At 33.8% G+C, this 23,322-nt stretch overlaps 1 protein-coding gene across 1 annotated transcript in view; it reads left to right on the top strand.

Annotated features, from left to right (window-relative positions):
• LOC100917353 (ATP-dependent translocase ABCB1) overlaps positions 1–23,322 on the top strand; it is a 151,724-nt gene that overhangs the window by 19,209 nt on the left and 109,193 nt on the right. The window contains 9 exon segments of the mRNA XM_031939944.1: positions 1,733–1,879; positions 3,057–3,164; positions 5,034–5,111; positions 7,843–7,926; positions 8,538–8,741; positions 20,054–20,154; positions 20,484–20,515; positions 20,518–20,623; positions 22,886–23,042. Of these exon segments, the coding sequence (XP_031795804.1) occupies positions 1,733–1,879; positions 3,057–3,164; positions 5,034–5,111; positions 7,843–7,926; positions 8,538–8,741; positions 20,054–20,154; positions 20,484–20,515; positions 20,518–20,623; positions 22,886–23,042 (1,017 nt within the window).

Here is a 23,322-nt window from a genome sequence, read left to right as displayed (position 1 = left end):
ATATATTTGGAAATAAAATTGACATAGGGATGTGTTTTATATCTATATCTATCTATATAAAGAGAGAGAGAGAGATAGTTATCCTTTCTACATCATGACGCCCCATCATGGTTTTAATATACTGTGGGTCAGCATAAGAAATGAAATGGGAATTTTGCAGAAGCCACAGACAACATAGAAAAAGTTAGAAACTCAGAAAAGTGTAAAATATATGTATAGTGTTGCATAACAGTAACATTTTACCTTTTAATATCATAATAATCAAATATATGTGTGAAGAGAAGGCCAAAAAATTTATTCAAATTTTCCAGGTCATGGGGACATCACTATCCTAACTTTCACAATGGGGAAAGGAGAATTATATATACATATATCAATTTTAAAGTTTTAAAAAACCAACAATTAAATTGATTTACTCAGAGTCACATAGCTAATAATTGTATGTATATACATACCTACATACATCACTTAGGTGTCTTCTGATAATGGGCCTCTTTCAGCTGAGCAATGCTAATACCCTCATGAGGATATACAGTCTTCACCAGATTCATACTGAAAGCTTTTCCACTCTGGCAAAACTTGTGAGAGCCCCTTGACTAACTAGTGTAGCATTTGGTCAAGTCATGCTAATAAGCATTTATTAAACACTATGTTAAGTACTACAGTTACAGGACAACTTGGAGTAACCTTCATGCCGTGACGAGAAACTTAGAATTATTTTACAAATGAAATTAATTATGAAAAGTCAGACAACTAACAACTATTAATAATTAATAATCAGTTGATGAAAAGTTAGATAACTTTTCATCAGTACTACTTTGGATTTAAGTTTCTGTCTGAATTAATAATGTGAACGCAAGAACCGGGAGATAAAACTTTCCCCCGTATTCATCTTATCAACTGATATGCTGTCCATAAAATATAAAATTTAAGTGAATATTCTCTGGGTAAAATAGGGAAAGAATATAGTTCTACATTCTAAGAACCTGAATTCAAATTCCATCTCTAAGGCTTATAATTATTCAACCTACCTGGACTTTTGTTTTCTTATCTGTAAAATAACATGTTTGGATCAGTTGGTATCCAGTCAGCTCTAAATCTGATACCTTATTAATTATATTAAAAATAGCAAATCGACATGTTGATGATATTTTGTTTAGCTTTTTAAAAAATGAATCGCTGAAACTGCTTGTTTGAAGTGTGCGAGCTGGAATGGAAAATGGAAAAAGAGTAAAATTTGATTTTTTTAGGGGAAGGATTGTCTTTTCATCATCATCTTCACCTGACAGTTTTACATGTTTTACATGTAGTTGATGTTTCTTGATGTGGAGAAGCAAAACCGTGGATGTGCCTGGTAACTTACATGAAGTTTGACCAGTCTATTTAGTCAGTAGGGCATAGTGATTTTCAAATGAAAACTGCAAACATTAAATCTGAGCTAGTGTGACATGCCTGAATGATTATTAGTCATTGTTGCAAGATTGCAAAGCAAACATCCTCCCTGTTGCCCAATTGGATTGATACTGATTTGCATTTGACTATCCACTAAGAAGTCACAACAGAGGGGAGAGATGCAAGTGCTGGATGGTCTTTGTTGGGAGCTACTTATGCACCTGAGGATCAAGAAAGTTTTATCCTCTAAGCTCTACGTGCAAGCAGATAATGATAATTTACACCAAAATTATTTTATTTTGAAAATTCTGTTATTCGTCATGATGTCTTTATTTTTTAGGATGAAAATGTGCCTCAAGTTTCTTTTCTCAGGATTCTGAAGATGAATAAGACAGAATGGCCTTATTTTGTGGTTGGCACTTTTTGTGCCATTATCAATGGAGCTCTTCAGCCAGCATTTTCTGTAATATTTTCCAGGATTATTGGGGTAAGAGCTATGAGTCTCATGATGCATTCTAATGACTACAGGATTTTGAGTCTTGCCTTGAGCAATTACAACACTTAAGGATGGGCTTTTAAAAAGTTATATCTTCAAACAAACTTAAGCAAAAATTAGCCTTTGGGGATATGGAGGGGAAAAAAGACATTTAATGTGTTAGAATACCAGGAGCAAGGGAATGAAGCCAGTAGAAATCGACATTTCTGCATATTACTACTGCACTGCTTCTTTGGTAGCTAGTGTAGGAATATAATGCCCTTTTAGAAAGAGTGGCAAGACTCAAAATGACTTGTTGGGCCACTTATAGATCTATTTCAATATTAGCAGAACTTGTGGTAGGAAAAAGAGTGCTGGATTAGGGTTCAGGAAATGTGGATTTGAAGTAACTCTGCATTGTGTAGATTTTTCAAGCAAGCCACAATCTCTCTTGATTCTGGTCCTTATCTATTAAGTAAGCAGATAGGTTGGATGATTTTGTTATCTTCCAAATCTAATTTGGAAGTTGGATTTGTTCAGTCCCTCTTACTAATGGTTGAAATTTGATGGTTGGTTGGATATGAGAGATGAGAGGGGGCTTTAAATCAGAAATAACGTGCCAGGTGCCACAGATTGCAATGGTAGAATGAGAAGAGCAGTGTTTGAAGTTTGAAGATATACCCAAGTGGGATCCTTTGTGCAGATAGAGATGTGGGTCTAGAGCTCAGAGAAGAAGTCAGATGAGTCCTCTGTGGCACTAAATCTTATGATCTTGGTTTTATATTAAAATAATCCATCTTTTGCCAGAGAGAAAACCTTATGTGTCAGTTTATTTTATGTTTCAAACCCTCAACCTTGCCTTCCTTTAATATTTGTAGAGAATTGTATCACTTAAAACATTTTCCCATATGGTATTCATTACCTACCCCCACCCCCAAAGTAGTTCACATAAAATGTAAATAGATTATATGAAATTTTTAGACAAATGTATGAATGGTAAAGTAATTAAGAGAAAAATTGATATATGCATAAATTATAAGCTAGATCTCAAAAATGTGGTTCCATTGATATTTTAAGACAAAATGTTGACAAAACATTGATAAAAGAATAATGGGACGTGTAGACTTTTATGGTGAGTGAGCATGGCAATGTCTACATTCTTTTGATAAAAATAAATTATTTTTTGTAGATCTTCACAGAATTTCATGAAGATGAAAAAAGAAAGCGTGATAGTGATATGTTTTCATTATTGTTTTTAGTACTTGGATTTATTTCTTTCATTACCTTTTTTCTTCAAGTAAGTATGCAGATTTTTACTTATTTTCTACAACCATTTGCATGTGTTTTCTCCCCTATAAAATGTAAGCTATGTGAGGGAACTTTCGTGTTTGTCTTAGCATGATCACTCAATGAACAAACATTTAATAAGGCTTATGAAATATCAGCCCCTGAATGCTATGAATACAAAGACAAAAAGCAAATAGATCCCTACTCTCATGAGGCTTGCATTCTATGGGGTGGGGGGGGGTGGGGGGTTGTGTCTATATAGGAGACATAGAAAAATTACAAAACAAATACAAGTTACATGTAATGTAGTTATACAGGGAAATCATTAGAGTCTCCTGACACACAGTGGTAGTTGATTTTCCATTGGTAAAAGTGTAAATAAAACTTGGTACTTGAGAATGTACTCTGTTGATTTTATTAAAAGATGGGTTAACCTTGACAAAACATGTACATATTTCTTCTCTTTCCTCTTTGTTCCATCTCTTTATCCCTTTCCAATTGGCACACTTCCTCTCCCCATTATATAATTGAGAGTAGAGTTGAAGGGAGTCAGAGGGAACTGAGTGTGGAATTTAACATCATAATTAGATATGGAATTGGAGTGGACCCTAAAAAACTTTGCAACAAATAGATTACTTCAAATGAAATATTAATCTTTGACCCAGAAAAATGCTGAGAAATGTCATACAAAGTTTAAAATGAAAATACATAAATTTTCTTTACTAATGCTGAAATTTACCCAATTTTTATAGAAATGGGATCCTTTCCTAAGTAAGAATTATTTCGTGTCTTAAGGTAAAATTAGCAGTAGCGAGAAAAAGCCAGTAGAGAACATGGCTCTCAAGAATTTAGTATTATAGCTTTCAAATGCCTTGAATGAAATTGCAAACTTTAAGATGTTCTTCCTAATTTTGATCATTGTACTTTCTTTTCCATTGTGATTTATTTTGCCCCGTGCTCTTTTAAATCTGTGTTCGTAAAATTAACATTTAGTAATCCAATCCAATCTAACAAAAATTTGTTAAGGGTCTTCTCATTAGACAGCATTGTGCTAGTAGCCAAGACTTCTAAACCAAAATGAAAAAAAAAAAAAAGGATTCTGACCTCAAAGCACTTCCCTTCTATTGGAAGATACAACATGTAAATAGATAAGGGTATACATGACAATATGAGGAAGGAGAGATATAGTTAATATCATATAATATATAATAAAGGAGATATAATAATAATAATAGCTAGGGAGTTAGAAGCATATGTGCCAGATGCTCACCATAGCCATAACAGGAAGAGTGGAAAATCAGGCTTCTTCTTTTCCAGACACTGGAGAGAAAAGATGGAAGCACCTGAAACAACTTACTTGTGTATATAGGCAAAATATAATCAAGTATAAGATTGTATACTTCCAAATATTAAAATTGTAAGTATTCACAGAAAGGAAAAATCATGGAAAAGTGAAAGTATCAAGGAAAGATTTCATCAAAATAATGGGTCTTGAGAAAAGGCTTAAAGGCTAGCACTGTGGAATTTAGATCGAGAAATCTAAGTGACAAGAACCACAATGGAAGAAATAAGCATGGCTATCCTATGAGCGTCCAATTGGAAAAGAGATCTAGACTAAGAAGAGTATTTGCCCAATAAGGACATGTAGGAGACCAACACTAGAAGCAAATGTACTACCTTAAAGTGCCTGTGACATTGGGGTTCCTCAATAGTGATAATTCCCCCTCCTCCTCCTGGTCACTAGTCTTCTATTAAAGAAAACTCTAATGAGTTAATATTTGTAAATAAGCTATGTGTTTAGCATAATGCTTAAAACATAATACACTTAATAAATGTTTCTTCCCTTCCTTTTCCTGATGTGTTCTTTTCTTTTCAACAGGGCTTCACATTTGGCAAAGCTGGAGAGATTCTTACAAAGAGACTCCGATATAAGGCCTTTAAATCAATGTTGAGACAGGTATTCTCTCTTATGTCCAAAATTGATAATGATGATAAAATGATGGCTACCTATTGCATAAGGATTCTTTCCTTTTTTAGAACAAGGCCACTACTTTCTTACAAATTAATCCTGGCTATAACCCTTAGTAAAGCGCTAAATACATTTAAGAAAATTAGAATGCTAATGCAAACTTAAAAATTTATCCACATAAGACTTTTTGTTCATCCAGGTTTAGCTTACTAATGCTCTTGGGTTCTTGGAAGAACCCTTGTTTTTGCATTTTCAAATACAGGAGAGAAGCTTTCAAGGGCTACAGGGAATTTGTTAAATCTTCAAAATGATTTATTCTTCATGATTTCAGATGAGTACTACTTCACCTTAAGGGAAGAAAAGTCTTCCCTGGATCAATGCATATAAAGATATTTTTTAATCCTAGAATTTGTCAAGCAAGGATGGCACTTCTAAAGATGAGAACAATAGGCATTTGCTAAGAACTTGTCAGTGAATAATGGAACAGTGATCCAGAATGATGAATCAAAGATCTATGATTGCAGGAATGATACCTCAACTAGTTATATATCTGGGAAGATGACCCAAAGATTGAAAGAGTTTATGTGTCATGTGACTTGGAGCTCAAGAGGAAATGCAAACTCAGAAAGATAGTTTCCCCAAGGTCACACAGAGACTAAAGTAGGAGATTCAGGATTCAAAGCCGGGCCATCACATTCAAAATCCAGAGAGTTTTTGGTTAGCCATTTAGCCTTACTACTAACAAGCTTGGTGCTAAGCACTGAGAATACAAAGAAAGAGGGGGAAAAAACCAATCCCTGTTTTCAAGGAACTCAGTCTTCAAATCCCAATGAGGAAACTACATGTAAACAACTATGTGCAAACAAGATCTAATCCAAATAAAAGGGAGGTAATTTTAGAGGGAAGGCACCAAGATTAAGGACAACTGGGAAAGACTTCTTAAAGAAGGTGAGTAGATCTTACTGCGAGAGTTGTCTTCTTGCCCTTGAATTGGGCTCCCAAGATCAGGGTCCAGATTGTGAATCTGTCAGCTTTTTTGAGCAAGTGGCTTCATACTTTCTGATAACATGAGGGAATTGATCTAAATGATCTCAAAAGGCCTTTCATCTGACCAGTATTTGAACTCAGAATATATAACTCCAAATTTCAGCCCTCCAATTTTTTCCATTACACCACATAAAAGACACCAGTGGTATGATGAACTGTTATTATATTCTTACCTATTAATTACATTATATCCCTTTCACATAATTTGAACAAGATTTAGCTACCCAGAAAACTAGGGAGAACAACTTGAACTTATGTAGCCCTTTAAAGTTTGAACACAATTTACACATTATCTCATTTGATTCTCAAAACAACCCTGTGAAGTAGATGATATTATTATCCCCATTTTACAGATGAGGAAACTGAGTGTGGCAGTTGGTCCCTAATGCTTTCTCCTACGGCTTTACTTGTAGGACCTTAGATATAAAGATGGGAGGGGTCTTAGAGGTGATCAGATGTATCTATTTTATTTTATAGATGAGAAAACAGAAAAGGTTAATTGACACTCTCAGGGTCACACATAGATATCTTGTGCTGATTTTATACTCTGATCTTTCTGACTCTCAAGTCCAAAATTCTGTTCAACTTAGGTTAGTAAGTAGTAAGTTCTTTAGCTTCCTCCCATCATCATTAGGTACTGAATGGGTATGACCATATTATCTAGGAGGATGGCATCGTGCAAATGAATAGTGTGCCTGTGGAATCATAAAAGCTAGGTTAGAATCTTAGCCCCACCATCTTTAAAAACAGGGGAATGGACTAGATCCCCGGGTCTGTCATTGCTTAGCACTGTCCATGGCTGGGACCAATCACCATCCATCCTCCCAGAAGAAATTATCTTTTCAGTCTGACGCGTGCCCTGAGAATTGTCTTGTAGTCTTTCTACTTGTTAGAAATTGGAAAAGGTAGAGTTGGGAACTGCCACTTTGGCATATATAGCTAATACTCCAACATCCAAAGCTAGACCCTTTCTCTCTCTTTCATTCCTAGGCAGGAACAGCCACAGATAGAAAAGTTAGGTGCTTTATGCAATATCCCTTCATTACTTTTGTTTTTAGAAAATGCATTTTATTTTTAATTTATGAATTTTAACTTTTGGAATTAAAACAAGTATTTCTATAACATAGTATAATAAAAGATTATTGCATATGAAACTGCAAATCTACCCATGCACTACTTGCCATTCCTTCCAAATATGCAAAAAAGTTAACATGCCGTTTTTTTTTTTCCCTTCCTTTACTCAGCCCTAGAGATGGCCACCATTTGACACAAATAGGTGTGTGTATGTGTGAATGTATATGTATGTGTGTAATTATCCTATGCAGTCTTCTGTTTATGATTTCTTTTTCTGTCTATAGATAACATCTTTCTTCATGTGTCCTTTAGAGTTAATTTGGGTATTGATAGTTTTCAAAATCCCTTAGTCACTCAAAGTCATTCTGAAAATAACATTGCTATTATTGTATACAGTGTTCCCTTGGTTCTGCTCATCTCATTGTTTTTTTTTTTTATTTTATGTAGTGGTATTTATTCCTTTGTTTCGCCTCTTTCCCTGTTCTCAGGGAAAGAAAAGAGAAGAAAATTTAGCAAAGGCATTTGAAGAATTGAAAAAAAATGGACACAATATGCAGTATTCTGTACCCACAAATAAAAATTTTGTTTTATGTTGCAGGATGTAAGCTGGTTTGATGACCCTAAAAACAGTACTGGTGCTCTAACTACAAGACTTGCTACTGATGCCTCCCAAGTTAAAGGGGTAGGCATCAGGGTTCCTGTTGGCTTTGTTTGTATTCTTTGAGTTAAATGTGAAACTGTGGTTTTTCTGTACATTTTTATCAGACATTGCATAAAAATATAAAATACCTCTTCTCTATGATACTATAGAATCTGTAAGTTTTCATGAAAAGACTATCTTTTGTAAATTCTGGAGACTACCAAGTGAGGAAACTTTTTTTAAATGCCTACTATATATATTAAGGCACTGTGCTGAGCAATGTAATACAAACATGAAAAATAGTATTTGCCCTTTTTGAGGTGCGACAGTGGATAGCACATTAGATACCAAATCTGGAAGACTCGTTTGAATTCTGCCTCAGTCACTGACTATGTATGACCCTGGGAAGGTCATCGGAAATGAATGTCTCTTGCTTTATAAAATGGGGATAATAATAGTATCACTTGATTGCTGCAAGGATCAAATGAATATATGTAAAGTATTTATAAACTTTAATATGACATATTAATGTTAGCTGTTCCTATTATTTCACAAACAAGATATTCAGTTGGGAGTTCATATGATTATGTACTTTCATGATATCAGTTAAGGTTAAGCATGTTGCATTTTCAAAATACTGTTATGTTTTTCAGGCTACTGGTACTAGACTGGCTCTTATTGCACAAAATATAGCCAACCTTGGGACTGGAATTATCATCTCATTGATCTATGGCTGGCAGCTAACGCTTTTGCTCTTAGCAATCGTACCCATCATTGCAATAGCGGGTCTTGTTGAAATGAAAATGTTGGCTGGACATGCCCAGAAAGACAAGAAAGAATTAGAGGGTGCTGGAAAGGTCAGTCAAACTAAGTTTTCTATGCTTGTTTATATTCTCTGATTATTTATCCCTTGAAGTAACTGTCAGTCATCCAAATGACCAGATTATCTGCTTGTTCAGTAGATTTAGGAATTGAGGCAAAAAAGGAAAGTCACTCATATGTCTATAGTTGGATTGAAGATGAAGACTAAAGTTTCCTAGTCTTTTGCCTTCCTTCTACTGGAGTTTGTCTCATTTAAAAAATGTTTAATATGAATTACTTAACATCACACAACCCAGTAGACATTTAATCTCAAACTATTTTTGGTGAAAAATATACTTAAGTATTCAGTAAATAAGAATTTGTCAGTAAATTCCTCTAAAAGTCCCATCCAAGTTGTGTATTCTTAGTATGTTTTATTTTGCTTTGCAAATTTACAAATGGGTTTTTATAAAAGTCCCTTTCTTCATGTTTGTTTTTTCTTCTTGGGAACTTTACATTGTGGGGCACTGCTATGCCATTATTCAGCCAAATCCCAGCTATAGGGCTCTTAATAATGGACTGTTTCTGGGTCATTATTATTAGAAAAAATAATTATAAATGTTTTTAGAGATGTTTCAGATTGTCATCTTTGGGTTATTTAACTTGAACTTTCTTTTTTATTTATTTTCCTATTTCATTCCATTATCAAGTGAGATAAAGCCTCTATATCTTTATTTGGTTCTGCTGAAATGAAAGAGGAAATGTTGTCAAAGAGCAGTTGAATAGAAAAAGTATAAGAAATGGTTGATTAGTTGGATGGTTTTATGATAAAGCTGGGGGTTTATGACAGAGTCTGATCTTAACAATGTCTGTGATATAACTTCAGTCAGAGTAACTAATCCTTTCTACAGCAGCAGTGGTGATGAACAGCTGACATTTGTCATAGGCAGAACATCATGGTTTGTGGTCTTTGACTGTCCTGGAATATTGACTGGCCCTATCTCTCAGTAATTTTTGCAGTTGTGATTCTTACAGATTTCTCTGGGCTTCAAGCTTTGGAACCAGAACTATGACATGAATATAGTTAATATTCCTACATCAGTAATTGAACTAGTCAGTTTCTGAAGATCATCATATTTATACCAAATCAAGTCACTGAACATTTAGAGCTTACAGTATTCCAGGAACTGTGCTAAGCTCTGGGGATATAAAGAAAGGCAAAATCAGACCTTGCCTTAAAGAAGCTCAATGTCTAATTGGAATGGATAATGGGTAGATATTTATGTACAAACTATATCCAAGGATTTAACAAACATACACACACACACACACACATGCAGGACAACTTAGAAGTAATTTCAGAAGGGAGACCCTAATATTAAAGGGAATCAAGAAAGGCTTTTTACAGAAGACGTAATTTTAGATGAGATTTGAAAAGGAGCCATGAAATTCATGAAGTGAGAGAGAATTCCAGGCACGAGCGGCATCTGGTAAAAGTGCATAGATTGTATTGCCCCTGGAAGTCAGTGCCCCTGGATCACAAAATACCTGGAGGATAATAAAATATAATTAGCAAGATGATCCTGAAGGCAATAGAGAGAGACTGGAGTTTATTGACATGGTCAGTGAAAGAGGGACAAAATGGGGGGGGAATGTTGAAGCAAGGAGACCAATACAGCCTTCTATTGTACCAGGTTATAATCCCCTACTTCTAAGTGATGACTGTGTCAGAAAGAAGAGGGACATGTGAGACCAATCTGTAAATAAAATACTTGTAACCAACTTCTTAATAAAATAAATACTAGGCTTAGTTTCAATTACATATAGAAGCAAGGAGAAAATCTAGGAATAAATTATATCCCTGAATACTTTACATTGAGAGGCTATTGTTATGTCCCATATGCAAACTCTCTCAAGGAAGCAATCCTAAGTTATAGATATTAGACACAAATTGTGAACCTGTTAAATCTGGAATATTGCTGCTAGTCTTAAGTTTTGTTATTGAGTAGAATGAGAAGAAAGGGATAAAGACTGATATATTACTGGTAATCTTGGTTCTCACTGGCAGGAGGACAGTTTGTTAAAGTAATGAGGAAAAACAAGTGCACATGCTCCTGAACAATCATTTTTCACCACACGTGCTATAGATTGCCAATCCATTTTTTAAAAGTCATTTTTAACAATTATTGTTTTGATGATGAAAAAATTTTATCTTTTTGGCATTTTAAGAGTTGAAAAAATAAATTTCTGCAGTAGTTAGGGAGGATGAGGAATGGATAGAGATGATAAAATAGTTAACTCCACTAAAAGCTATTAATACTATTTGCTCTTTCCCCCAACTGTGTGATGTGAAAAGATTTCCATAGAAAACCCTAAATGCCATTTACCATTCCTCTGATTAGAAAATAATATCTCAGAGTGCTGGTTAAGCTTCTCCTTAATTGTTTCATTCCGCTAGACAATGAATTCTTTAGTCATTAAGTGATTATATGGTTTTGTTTAGTATGACTCATAAGTGCTACTGCTTTTGTAGTTCTTACTTTAAAAGTAACTGATTATGTTGTGTACACAGTATGCTAATTGCTGAAATTAAGAATAGAAAACTTTGAAAGTTTTGTTTTAAACCTTCATATTCCAAAATATAATAAGATTTTTATTAGAATAAGTTGAGAGAATAAGGCATTTGGGGAGAGCTTTATTCGAGAACTGACCTTTAATCTTTACTGTCAAAAATCTTTTTTTAATGTATTCTTTTTTGGTAAATAATATTTTATTTTTTCCAATTACATGTAAAGATCGCTTTCAGTATTCATTTTGATAGGATTTTGAGTTTCAAAATTTTCCTTCCTCCTCAAAATAAGCAGTCTGATATAGGTTATATATGTGCAATAAGGTAAATATATTTCTACATTAATCATGTTGTGATAAGAATCAGAACAAAAGGGAAAAACTACACAAAAAAAGTGAAAATGACATGTCTTAATCTGCATTCAGACTCCATAGTTTTTCCTCAGTATATGGATAGCATTTTCCATCATGAGTCTTTTGGAATTGTGTTGGATAATTGGATTACTGAAATGAAGTAAACCAATGATAGTTGATCACTGTTCAGTGTTGCTATTACTGTGTATTCTGCTGACTTCACTCAGCATCATTTTAAGTTGTCTTTCCAGTTTTTTTGAAATCTATCTACTGATCATTTCTTATAGAACAATTGTCCTATTAATAGAACAATGCATTCCTATATCACAGCTTGTTCAGCATTCCCTAATTGATGGGTATTCCCTTAATTTCCTATTCTTTGCCACCACAAAAAGAGCTGCTTTAAATATTTTTGTACATGTAGGTCCTTTCCCTTCTTTTATGATCATTTTGGGATATAGACCTAGGAGAGGTATTGATGGATTAAAGAGGATGCACAGTTTGAATGCCCTTTGACTATAACTCCAAATTGCTCTCTAGAATGATTTTATCGGTTCAAAACATCAGCATGTTTTTCCCTTTTATTCTGATTTTTCTCTCCTAACATGATTCATAACAAAATGTGTAAAAGAATGGATAACATGTATATGTATAACCAAAAAAGTTCTTACGTGTAACTGGGAAAATAATTTTTTTTAAGTTCAAAACTTCATTAACAGTACATTAGTGTTCCAATTTTTCTACATGCTCTTCAATATTTGCCATTTTCCTTTGTTATCATATCAGACAATCTGATAGGTGTGAGATGGTACCTCAGAGTTGTTTTAATTTGCATGTCTCTCATTAATAGTGATTTAGAGCATTTTTCACATGAGTACAGAAAACTTTAATATTTTCATCTGAAAACTGCCTGTTCTTTGACCATTTCTTAATTGAGGAATAACTTGTAGTCATATAAATTCTCTATTATTTGAGAAATGAGTCCTTTATTAGCAGCACTTGTAAATATTCTTTTTCTGTCTATTTTCCTTCTAATCTTGGTCATGCTAATTTTGTTTTTGCAAAAACTTTTTAATTTAATGTAATAAAAATTAATGATCTAGCATTTTCTCTGTCTCTTGTTTAATCATAAGCTCTTCCCTTCTCTATCAGGTAAACTATTCCTTTCTCTCCTAATTTGCTTATGGTATCACCCTTTATGAATAAATCATGTACTCATTTTGATCTTATTTTAATATATAGTATGAGATACTGGTCTATGCCTAATTTCTACCATACTATTTTCCAGTTTTCCTAGTAGTTTTTTTTAACCAAATGGTGAATTCTTATACCAAAAGCTAGAGTCTTTGGGTTTAGCAAACACTAGATTACTATAGTTATTTACTACTCTGCCTTGCCTACCTAATCTATTCTACTTATCCCCCAGTCTGTTTCTTACTTAGTACCAAATAGTTTTGAAAATTGGTGCTTTATAATAATCATTAATTTAAATAGAATTATTTTTTAGAACAATTCAAATTAAAATAATTTTGAGGTACTACCTCATACCTCTTAGATGGGCTAATAGGACAGAAAAGGAAAATAACAATGTTGGAGAGAATGTGGGGAAAATGAGATATTAATGCACTCTTGGAGAATTGTGAACTGATTCAACCTCTGTAAACACGTTGGAACCATGCCCTAACAGTTATAGAATCCATACTCTTTGATCAAGCAATACCACCACTAGGTCAACGTGCCAAAAGAGATAAAAAGAACAAAACAGAAAAGGACCTATGTGTATAAAAATAATACTGAACAAATTGTGGTATGTGATTATGATGAAATATTATTGTACCATAAGAAATAGTAAGCAGGTTGCTCTCAGAAAAACTTGGAAAAATTTCCATGTGCTGATGGAAAGTGAAAAGTGTACAAAGTAATAGCAATCTAGTAAGATGATCAGCTGTGAATTACTTGAGTATTCTTAGTAATACAACGAGCCAAGACAATTCTGAAGGAATTATAATGAAAATGGTCTCCATCCCCAGAGAAAGAGCAATGGGTGTCTGAATACAGATTGAAGCATCCTTTTTTACTTTATTTATCTTGAGAAGTATTTTTGATGTGTGTTTTCTTTCACAAGATGTCTAATATGGAAATGTTTTTCATGACTACACACATATAACATCAAATTGCATGCCTTCTTAAGGGAGGTAAGGGTTGGAGAGAGAGAAAAGTAAAGAATTAGGATCTCAAAAACTTTTAAAAATGAAAGTTAATTGTTTTTAGATGTAACTGGAGGAAAATAAAATATTAAGAAAAAAATTTTTAAAGAAAAATAAAGAATTGTCATTTTTATTACATTAGTTCAACCTACCCATAAGCAACTGATATTTTGTCAATTGTTTAGAAATGACTTTGTGTGACAAGTGGTTTGTAATTGTATTCACATAGTTTCTGGGCTTTTCATGGCAAGTAGACTCATAAACATTTTATGTTATCTATCAGATTAAATGAAATTTCTTTTTGTATCGCATGCTAGAGGATTTTGTTGCTAATATATAGAGATGTTAATGATTTATGTGGGTTTATTTTATGTCCTTCAATTTTGCTAAAGTTATTATTTTAAGTAGTTTTTTAGTTGATTCTCTAGAATTCTCTAAGTATACCATCATATCTTTTTTACAGAATGATAGTTTTGTCTTCTCATTGCCTACTCTAATTATTTCCATTTCTTTTTCTTATTACAAAGGCTAATATATATAGAACAATATTGAATAATAGTGGTGATTATTTGCCATCCTATTTCATCCTTAATCTTATTGGGGAGAATTTTAGCTTATCCCCATAACAGATGATGCTTGCTGGTGATTTGAGAATGATAACTATTTAACAGTATAAGGAAAGCTCCATTTATTCCTATGCTTCCTAGTATTTTTATTAGAAATGGATGCTATATTTTATTAACAGCTCTTTCTGCATCTATTGAGATAATCATGTGATTTCTGTTACTTTTGTTATTGATGTGATCAATTATGCTAATAGTTTTCATAATATTGAACCAGGCCTACCTACATTCCCAGTATAAATTGCACCTGGTCATAGTGTATTATCCTCATGATAAATTATTATAATCTCTTTGCTAATATTTTATTTAAATTTTTTGCACCAATATTCTTGGGAAAATATATAATTTTCTTTGTCTGTTTTGGTTCTTCTGGTTTAGGTAACAGAACCATATTTGTGTTGTAAAGGGAATTTGGCAGAACACTTTCTTTGCCTATTTTTCCAAATAGTTTACATAGTATTGGAATTAATCGTTATTTAAATATTTGGTAGAATTCACTTTTAAATCCATCTGGCACTGGAAATTTTTTCTTAAGGAATTCATTGATGGCTTCTTCAATTTCTTTTTCTAAAATGAGACTATTTAAGTATTTTGTTTCCTCTTCTATTAATCTAGATAATTTATACTTTTGTAAATATTTATCTATTTCTTAGATTATCAGGTTTATTGTCATACAATTGGGCACAATGGCTCCTAATTATTGCTTTAATTCCCCCCTTTTTGATGGTGGCCACTCCTTTTATTTTTCATACTGGTAATTTGTTTTCTTCTTTCTTTTTTCTAATCAATTTAGCCAAAGGCTTATACATTTTATTGCTTTTTTCATAAAAGCAGCTCTTAGTTTTATTTAGTAGTTCAATAGTTTACTTACTTTGAATTTTATTAATATCTCCTTTGATTTTCAGAATTCTAAATTGACTATTTAATTTGGGATTTTTAATTCATTCCTTTTTTTTTTTTTTTTTTTTTTTTTTTTAGCTTTTTACGTTGCATACCTAATTTGTTCTTGTGTTCTTTATCTGTTTTATTCATGTAAGCATTTAGAGATAGAAAATTTCCCCTAAATATTGCTTTGGCTGAATCCCATAAATTTTGGTATATTGTCTCATTATTTTCATTCTCTCTGGTGAAATTATTGTTTCTATGATTTGTTGTTTAACCCACTTTCTTCTTAGTACTAGAGTATTTAGTTCCCAATTAATTTTTAATCTATTTTTCCATGACCCTTTATTACATGTAATTTTTATTTCATTGTGATCTGAAAAGCATTCATTTAATAGTTCTGCCTTTCAGAATTTGATATGAGGTTTTTATATCTTTATTTATGGCCAATTTTTATGTAGGTGCCATGTATCATTAGAAAAAAGGTATATTCCTTTCCACCCCTATTAAGTTTTTTCCAGAGATTTCTCATCTATTTTTTTTCTAAAATTTCATTCACATCCTTAATTTGTTTCTTGATTTTTAGTTAGATTTATCTAGTTCTAGAGATCATTACTGATCACAAAATAGAAAATTTTGATTATATCAAATTGAAAAGTTTTTATACAAGCAAAACTAATGCAGAGAAGATTAGAAGGGAAGCAATAAACTGGGAAAATATTTTTACAGTCAAAGGTTCTGATAAAGGAATCATTTCCAAAATATATAGAGAATTGACTTTAATTTATAAGAATCAAGCCATTCTGTAACTGCCAAATGGTGAAAGGATATGAACAGACAATTCTCAGATGAAGAAATTGAAACTATTTCTAGCCATATGAAAACATGTTCCAAGTCATTATTAATCAGAGAAATGCAAATTAAAACAACTCTGAAATACCACTACACACCTGTCAGACTGGCTGGAATGACAGGGAAAGATAATGCGGGACGGTTGGAGGGGATGGGAGAAAACAGGGACACTAATACATTGTTGGTGGAATTGTGAATACATGCAACCATTCTGGAGAGCAATTTGGAACTTTGCTCAAAAAGTTATCAAACTGTGCATACCCTTTGATCCAGCAGTGTTACTATTGGGCTTATATCCCAAAGAGATCATAAAGAAGGGAAAGGGACCTGTATGTGCATGAATGTTTGTGGCAGCCCTCTTTGTAGTGGCCAAAAACTGGAAACTGAGTAGATGCCCATCAATTGGAAAATGACTGAATAAATTGTGGCATATGAATATTATGGAATATTATTGTTCGGTAAGAAATGACCAACAGGATGATTTCAAAGACCTGGAGAGACTTACATGAACTGATCATTATATACTTCAACAACAATACTATATGATGATCAATTCTGATGGAACTGGCCGTCTTCAACAATGAGATGAACCAAATCAGTTCCAATGGAGGAGAAATGAACTCAACCAGCTATACTCAGCAAAAGAACTCTGGGAGATGACTAAGAACCATTACATTGAATTCCCAATCCCTATATTTTTGCCTGCCTGTATTTTGGATTTCTTTCACAGGCTAATTGTACAATATTTCAAAGTCCGATTCTTTTTGGACAGCAAAATAACTTTGGTCATGTATACTTATTTTGTATTTAATTTATACTTTAATAAATTTAACATCTACTGGTCATCCTGCCATCTAGGGGAGAAGGTGGGGGGGAAGGAGAAGGAAAATTGGAACAAAAGGTTTGGCAATTGTCAATGCTGTAAAATTACCCATGCATATAACTTGTAAATAAAAAGCTATTTAAAAAATTATCTAGTTCTGAGAGGGGGGACGTTGAGATCTACCACTAGTATGCTTTTGCTATCTATTTCTTCCTGTAATTCATCTTCTCTAAGAATTTGGATGCTATACCACTTGGTGAATATATGTTTAGTATTGATATTATTTCATGGTCTATGTGACTTTGATAGCAAGATGTAATTTCCTTTCTTGTCTCTTTTCATAACATCTATTTTTGTTTTTTCTTTGAGATCAGGATTGCTACTCGGTTTTGTTTTGTTTTTTTTAAACTTTAGCCGAAGCATAATATATTGTACTCCAGCCTTTTATTTTATTCTCTGTATGTCTCTCTCTGCTTCAAATGTGTTTTTATAAACAACATGTTGTAGGATTATGGTTTTTAATTCACTGTACTATTCACTTTCATTTTATGAATACTCTTTCTATCCTATTCCCTCCCCTTTTACACTTTTCTTTCTCCTTTCACCCTCTCCCTCCTCATCAGTGTTTTGCTTCCACCACCATCTCCCCAATCTGGCCCCCTTTTATCAACTTTACTCCTTTTTTCCCCTTTCTCCTCCTACTTCTGCACTCTCTTCTGCTCTCCTCTCCCTTTCTCCTTTATCCTTCCCACTCCTACTTTCCTATAGGGTAAGACAGATTTTTAAAAAATAAAACTGTGTGTAGGTTACTTTAGTTTTGAGCCAAATTCAATGAGATAAAAGTTCAAACAATATTCACTCACTCCTTTCTTTCTACTATCATAGATCTTCCATGCCTCTTTGTGTGATAATTTACCCCATTTGTATCCCCCTTTCCTTAATCATATTTTTTGCCATTCCAACAAAGTTAACTTATACTCACACCTCTAAGCATATTCATAGAATATATAGAAGGGAGATCAGAAGGACCTCCCTAATAGAGATAAAATTCTTAAGAGTTATAAGTATCATCTTCCAATGTAGAAATATAAAAGCTTAACCTTATTGAATTATTGAGTTTTTTCCTTCCTAGTATCCAGTGTATTTTCCCCCTATTGGCCAATTCTATTTTTTAAAGAGTTGTTTTCTTCAATCAATTTTTGTGCTTTCTTTTCCAATCTGTGGATTCTTTTTTCATAAATCTCTAGCATAACTCATTTCTTTTCCCTAATTTTCTCCTGTCTCCCTTATTTGATTTTAAAAATCCTTTTTAAGGTCTTCTAAGAGGACTTTTTGGACATGAAACTGATTCATACTACCCTTTGAGACTTCACATGTAAACATTTTGAGATTGTTGTCTTCTGAGTTTGTATTTTGATCTTCCCAGTTGCTACAGGAGCTTTTATTTTTCTCACAGACCTCACAAATGAAATATTACAAACTTTTCTTAGGAGGGTCTTCTAGTTTTCAACAACACTTTTGTAAATGGTAATTAATTTTAGAGGAGCCATAATGAGATGGTTAATTATGGGAAATCTCAATGTCCCACAAGTTACAAGTTGATACATGTATAAGAGATTTTATAAGAAGTTTTTGAGCCCAGAGCAAATCTCTTTCCTGGCTACCAGATCATTTTTAGTTTATAATGTCCTTGAGTGAAACAGGAGCACAGAAAGAATATATTAACTCCCAGTGGAAAGAATAGGGATTTGATATACAGAATGCTTTAGGGTTTTCTTATTGGTGAAATGAGTAAATCAGATTCTTGGTGACCTTTCAGATTCCTTCTGTAAAATATGCATGCCCTATGTAAGTATACATATTTACAGACAAGCAACTTGGGGGGGGGGGTGTTTCAAGTTAAATCAAGCATTTATTAAATGCTGATTCCATGCTAGGGGCTTTGCTGAGCTCTAGGGATCTAAGAAAGGCAAAACCAGTTCCTCCCTCAAGGAGCTCACAGTCTGATGTGGGGAGAGTATGAAAACAATTATGTACATCCAAGATCCACACAGGATAAATCAGAAGTAACCTTAGAGGGGAGTCACTACCATTGATTAGTATCTCCAACATTATGCCTGCTCATCTTTGTCAGAAGGGGAAATCCTTTCTGGAGAAAAGACTATAAGACTTACTACATGCTTTCCTCAGAGAAGGATATCAGAAAGAATTGTGTCTTTTGCCCTTGTAAATATTGCTAATCACAGGAGAAGGATTTTTAGGTTCCAAAGCCATTAGGTTATTTAATTGATTTCCCATAAAGGGGAAGTGGCAACCCCAAATTTATACGCCTTGACTTGGCTGCTTCCCACCAAATGCTAGTCACAAACACCAAAAAGAAAATGTGCACAGAAATGAATAGCTAATAAAACCTATTTTTCAGCCAATAGCAAGCAGAAATCAGAAAAGTTATGAGTACTAGAATATACCTGAAAATACACAAAAATCAATGAGTTGTTTAGATAGAAACTCTGCAACCAAGAGAAAGTCCCTAATCTCACCTACTGGGAAATTCCCTGGAGTCTCTAGAGAGACAAATTGGATATCAGTGACATGTTAAGGAGCCAGTTTCACGGATAGGTTTTCCTTCCAAAGTTGTTCTCATTTTCTTTGGTTGTTTCTAACCTATCCCTAGGGATCCCTTGGAATATTCCCCTGAAATCATACATCTTCTCTCAAAACAGGAAGAATAGCAATCTTTTTCAGAACTCTCACTCTAACTCTGTCCTTCATACATTCACATAAGAACATATATCTGCATTCTCTCTAGCAATATCTAATTATACTCTTAGGGGCAGTGGGTAGCATAAGATTGTCTTATCCTCACCTAGCTTGGTGGGAAGTTAAATTGTTCTTTTATTTAGATACCTCTGTGATTGAGTGATCAAATGAGGATTAATTGTGATTTCCATATTTAAGAATCTTAAAACTGTGATAAATTCTGGAGTGAGTCCATGATTATGAGATGTAGATTATTTATTACATTCTCACTTTTGCTTGTCTTATGCTCTCTTGTGCAGATAGCTACTGAAGCAATAGAAAATTTCCGAACTGTTGTTTCTCTGACTAAGGAGAGAAAGTTTGAGCATATGTATCAACAGAGCTTGCTGGGACCATACAGGTAATAAATGATGGAATGGAATGGAGAGAAAGAGAGTGACAGGGAGACAGGGTTGTATGGCAAGTTTCAGGAAGGCAGTGACCTGATTTGAATTTACTTAATGATGATTAAATAGCCTATCATTTAATAAGAATTGTCATTTTGGTTTAATTTTGAAAAGGAGGGGTTTTCCTTTTGGATACCACAAAGAAGAATGCAAATATAACTAATGGTCCATGATATTATTGACTCTGTCTCATCAAGGCTGGGACAGATCCTTGACTGAGAAGTACATTATTGCACTAAATTTATATGAATGCTATGATTCATTTTTTTAAAATTCCTTTCAGAAATTCTGTGAAGAAAGCACATATCTTTGGCATCTCTTTTCTTTCACCCAAGCAATGATGTATTTTTCCTATGCTGCTTGTTTCCGGTTTGGTGCTTATTTGGTGACAAATGCGAATATGGCTTTTCAAGATGTGCTTTTGTAAGTATCTCATTCTGTTTCTGCATTTGACCTATGGTGTGTTATAGAATTAAAATTTAGAAACAGAGATATATAGAATTTATTTTGGTGGTGCTTTTGGCATGTCTATGGGAGACAAATTCTTAGCATTTTAGAAAACTATATCAAAGCAACATTTCTTGAGACCTCCAAAGGGTCTTTATCCTTTTGGGGAATACCTGAAGATGAGTGAGAAATTCAAATGTCCTCTTTAAATGGCCTCAATTAGGTCAGCTAAAGCACATGATGGCAAGGAGAAAGTTTGACAAGCATAGAGCTATAAAATGACCTTAGAAGTCAGATCATCCAAACTTCTCTTTATCCCAGATGTAGGAAATCAATCAATGAAGTGACTTAATGTATACCAGGTGCTGTGCTAGAAAGTGGGAATGTAAACATTAAAATGAAATAGCTCTCACCCTAAAGACACTTACATTCTATCAGGAGAAGATAACATGTCAATATATATAAGCACATATCAATTTGATTTTAGATAATAGGGTGGAGGTACTAGCAATGAAGAAAAAGAAGTGAGGGATGGAGAGGAATTTGAAAAATCTTTATATGAGAGACAACATGGCATTGTGCATAGAATGCTGAATTAGAAATCAGGAAGGCATGGGCAGAAATCTTGCTTCTGATATTCTGTATTACTCTGGAATAGACACTGAACTTATTTCTTTGTACTGAATGAAAGGGTCAGAGTAGTTGGATTCTGAGATCAATTCCAGCTCTAGCTTTGGCAAAAATATGGCCATCAGAACCTACGCAAATTCTTTTTATAGCAATGGATAAGCCTTAGAGAAAAATCAAAATTAGTTATTTTTGCCTTTGGGTCTCTGATAAGACAATTTATATCCATCTCTCTCTCTGAGAAAAAAAAATTGACTCTGAGTGTCAATGGAAGCTTCTGCTACTCTTGCACTTAGCTTTAAAATTTTAATTATCCAAGTACAGGATGGGAGAGACTGTTTAAGAGCAGTTAATGTAAAAATGACTAGACTTTGGGGCAGGCTAATTGACAGCCTGCTCACTATGAGCCTACATTGGGCCTCAGCTGTTAATAAAGATAATGTAACCTTAGACTGTCTTAATGGAAGTACTTTGTCCAGTTCACAGTGCTGATAATGCTCATGTGAACTGTATTCCTTAGATTATATCTAGAGTATTAGATTCAGTTCTGGGTACCACAGCTTGGCTATATCGAAGGGGGGAAATCAACAGTGAGGAACCTGAGGACCATGCGGTGTGAGTACTGGAAGGATTAATGAGAGATGTTTATCTAAAAGAAGGCTGAGATGGGAATGGGAAGGGAAGGATAGTGACCATAGGATATTAAAGGGGCTATAAAATGGAAAAGAAACTGGTTTTGCTCCAGAGGACAAAAGGAATGGAAATGAAAAGGACGTAAATTTCATCTCAGAAGTGAAGAGAAGCAAATGGTGCAGGAATAAAGCACATGCACTGGAGTCAGGAGAACCCATGTTCAAATCTGCCCACAGATACTTACTAGCTCTATTACACTCTGCTAGTCACTTAACCTTAATTGCCTCCCCAAAAAAGTTAAATTTTTTGTTAATCTGTGTGACAGCAGGCTGCAAAAGCTTTAGAGGAAGCTCCAGAAAATCCCCAGGAAAAAATTCCCAGGAATGTTCACACTGGTTCGAAGTGAAAGGATTTCTGTCTTAGTAAGGTTGGACAAGGTGACTGGACTGGATTTGAAATCAGGAAGATCAGAGTTCAAATGTGGCCTCAGATAATTACTAACTTTGCGACTCTGGGCAGATCACTTAATCTTGCTCTCAGCCTCAGTTTCCTCAACTGTAAAGTGAGGGTAATAATAGTATTTAACCACAGTGTTGACAAAGGTCAAATGGGATAACATATGTATGGTACTTTGAAAACCTTACAGCTAGCTATTACTGTTACTGTTATACCCAGAAGACAGGACAATTCCTTCATATATAGACTCAATGCTTATTAGATTAAAATGTTAGGTATGGAACTTTGTTACCTCTCACAGAAATTATCTGGATCTCCATGAGAGTTAGTCTTCTTCCCCCAATTAATACAGAGTATGATGATATATAACATGTATATATACATTCACAAATTCACAAATTTGTGATTCACAAATGGGACTTAGTCAAAAGGAGAAACTTTTTTTAAACTTCTGTAATAATTAGAAATATTAACTTGAAATCACTGTGATTGCAGCTTTTTAAGTGGTTAATTTGTTTACAGGGTGTTTTCAGCTATTGTATTTGGTGCTATGGCTGTGGGGCAGACAAGTTCACTTGCACCAGATTATGCCAAAGCCAAAATATCAGCATCCCATATCATCAAGCTCCTAGAACAAAAACCTGTGATAGACAGCTACAGTGAGGAGGGACAAAAGCCGGTGAGTTTTCCCTCTGGATTTATGATTTGCATACTGACACTTCATTGAATTACATAGTAAAAAATTTGCCCCTAGAATAAGGACTTTAATTTTTCTTTTTGTCTCCTCACTGCCTAGCCCAGGTATCATATAGGCAGCAGCTGCTGTTTAATGATAGTTTGTTGAATTGACTTATAAGAAATTAATATTAATAAATATTGCTGATATAGGTATAACTTTATAGAATATCAAGTGAAAATTTTTAAAAGAAATTAGGTAATTAGCATAGATTTTTTATATG

The sequence above is a fragment of the Sarcophilus harrisii genome, chromosome 5 (assembly GCF_902635505.1).
Source record: "Sarcophilus harrisii chromosome 5, mSarHar1.11, whole genome shotgun sequence".
In the NCBI taxonomy this organism is placed as follows: domain Eukaryota; kingdom Metazoa; phylum Chordata; class Mammalia; order Dasyuromorphia; family Dasyuridae; genus Sarcophilus; species Sarcophilus harrisii.
Note: the sequence above shows the minus strand (reverse complement) of the source record. Positions and strands in the feature narration are given on the sequence as shown.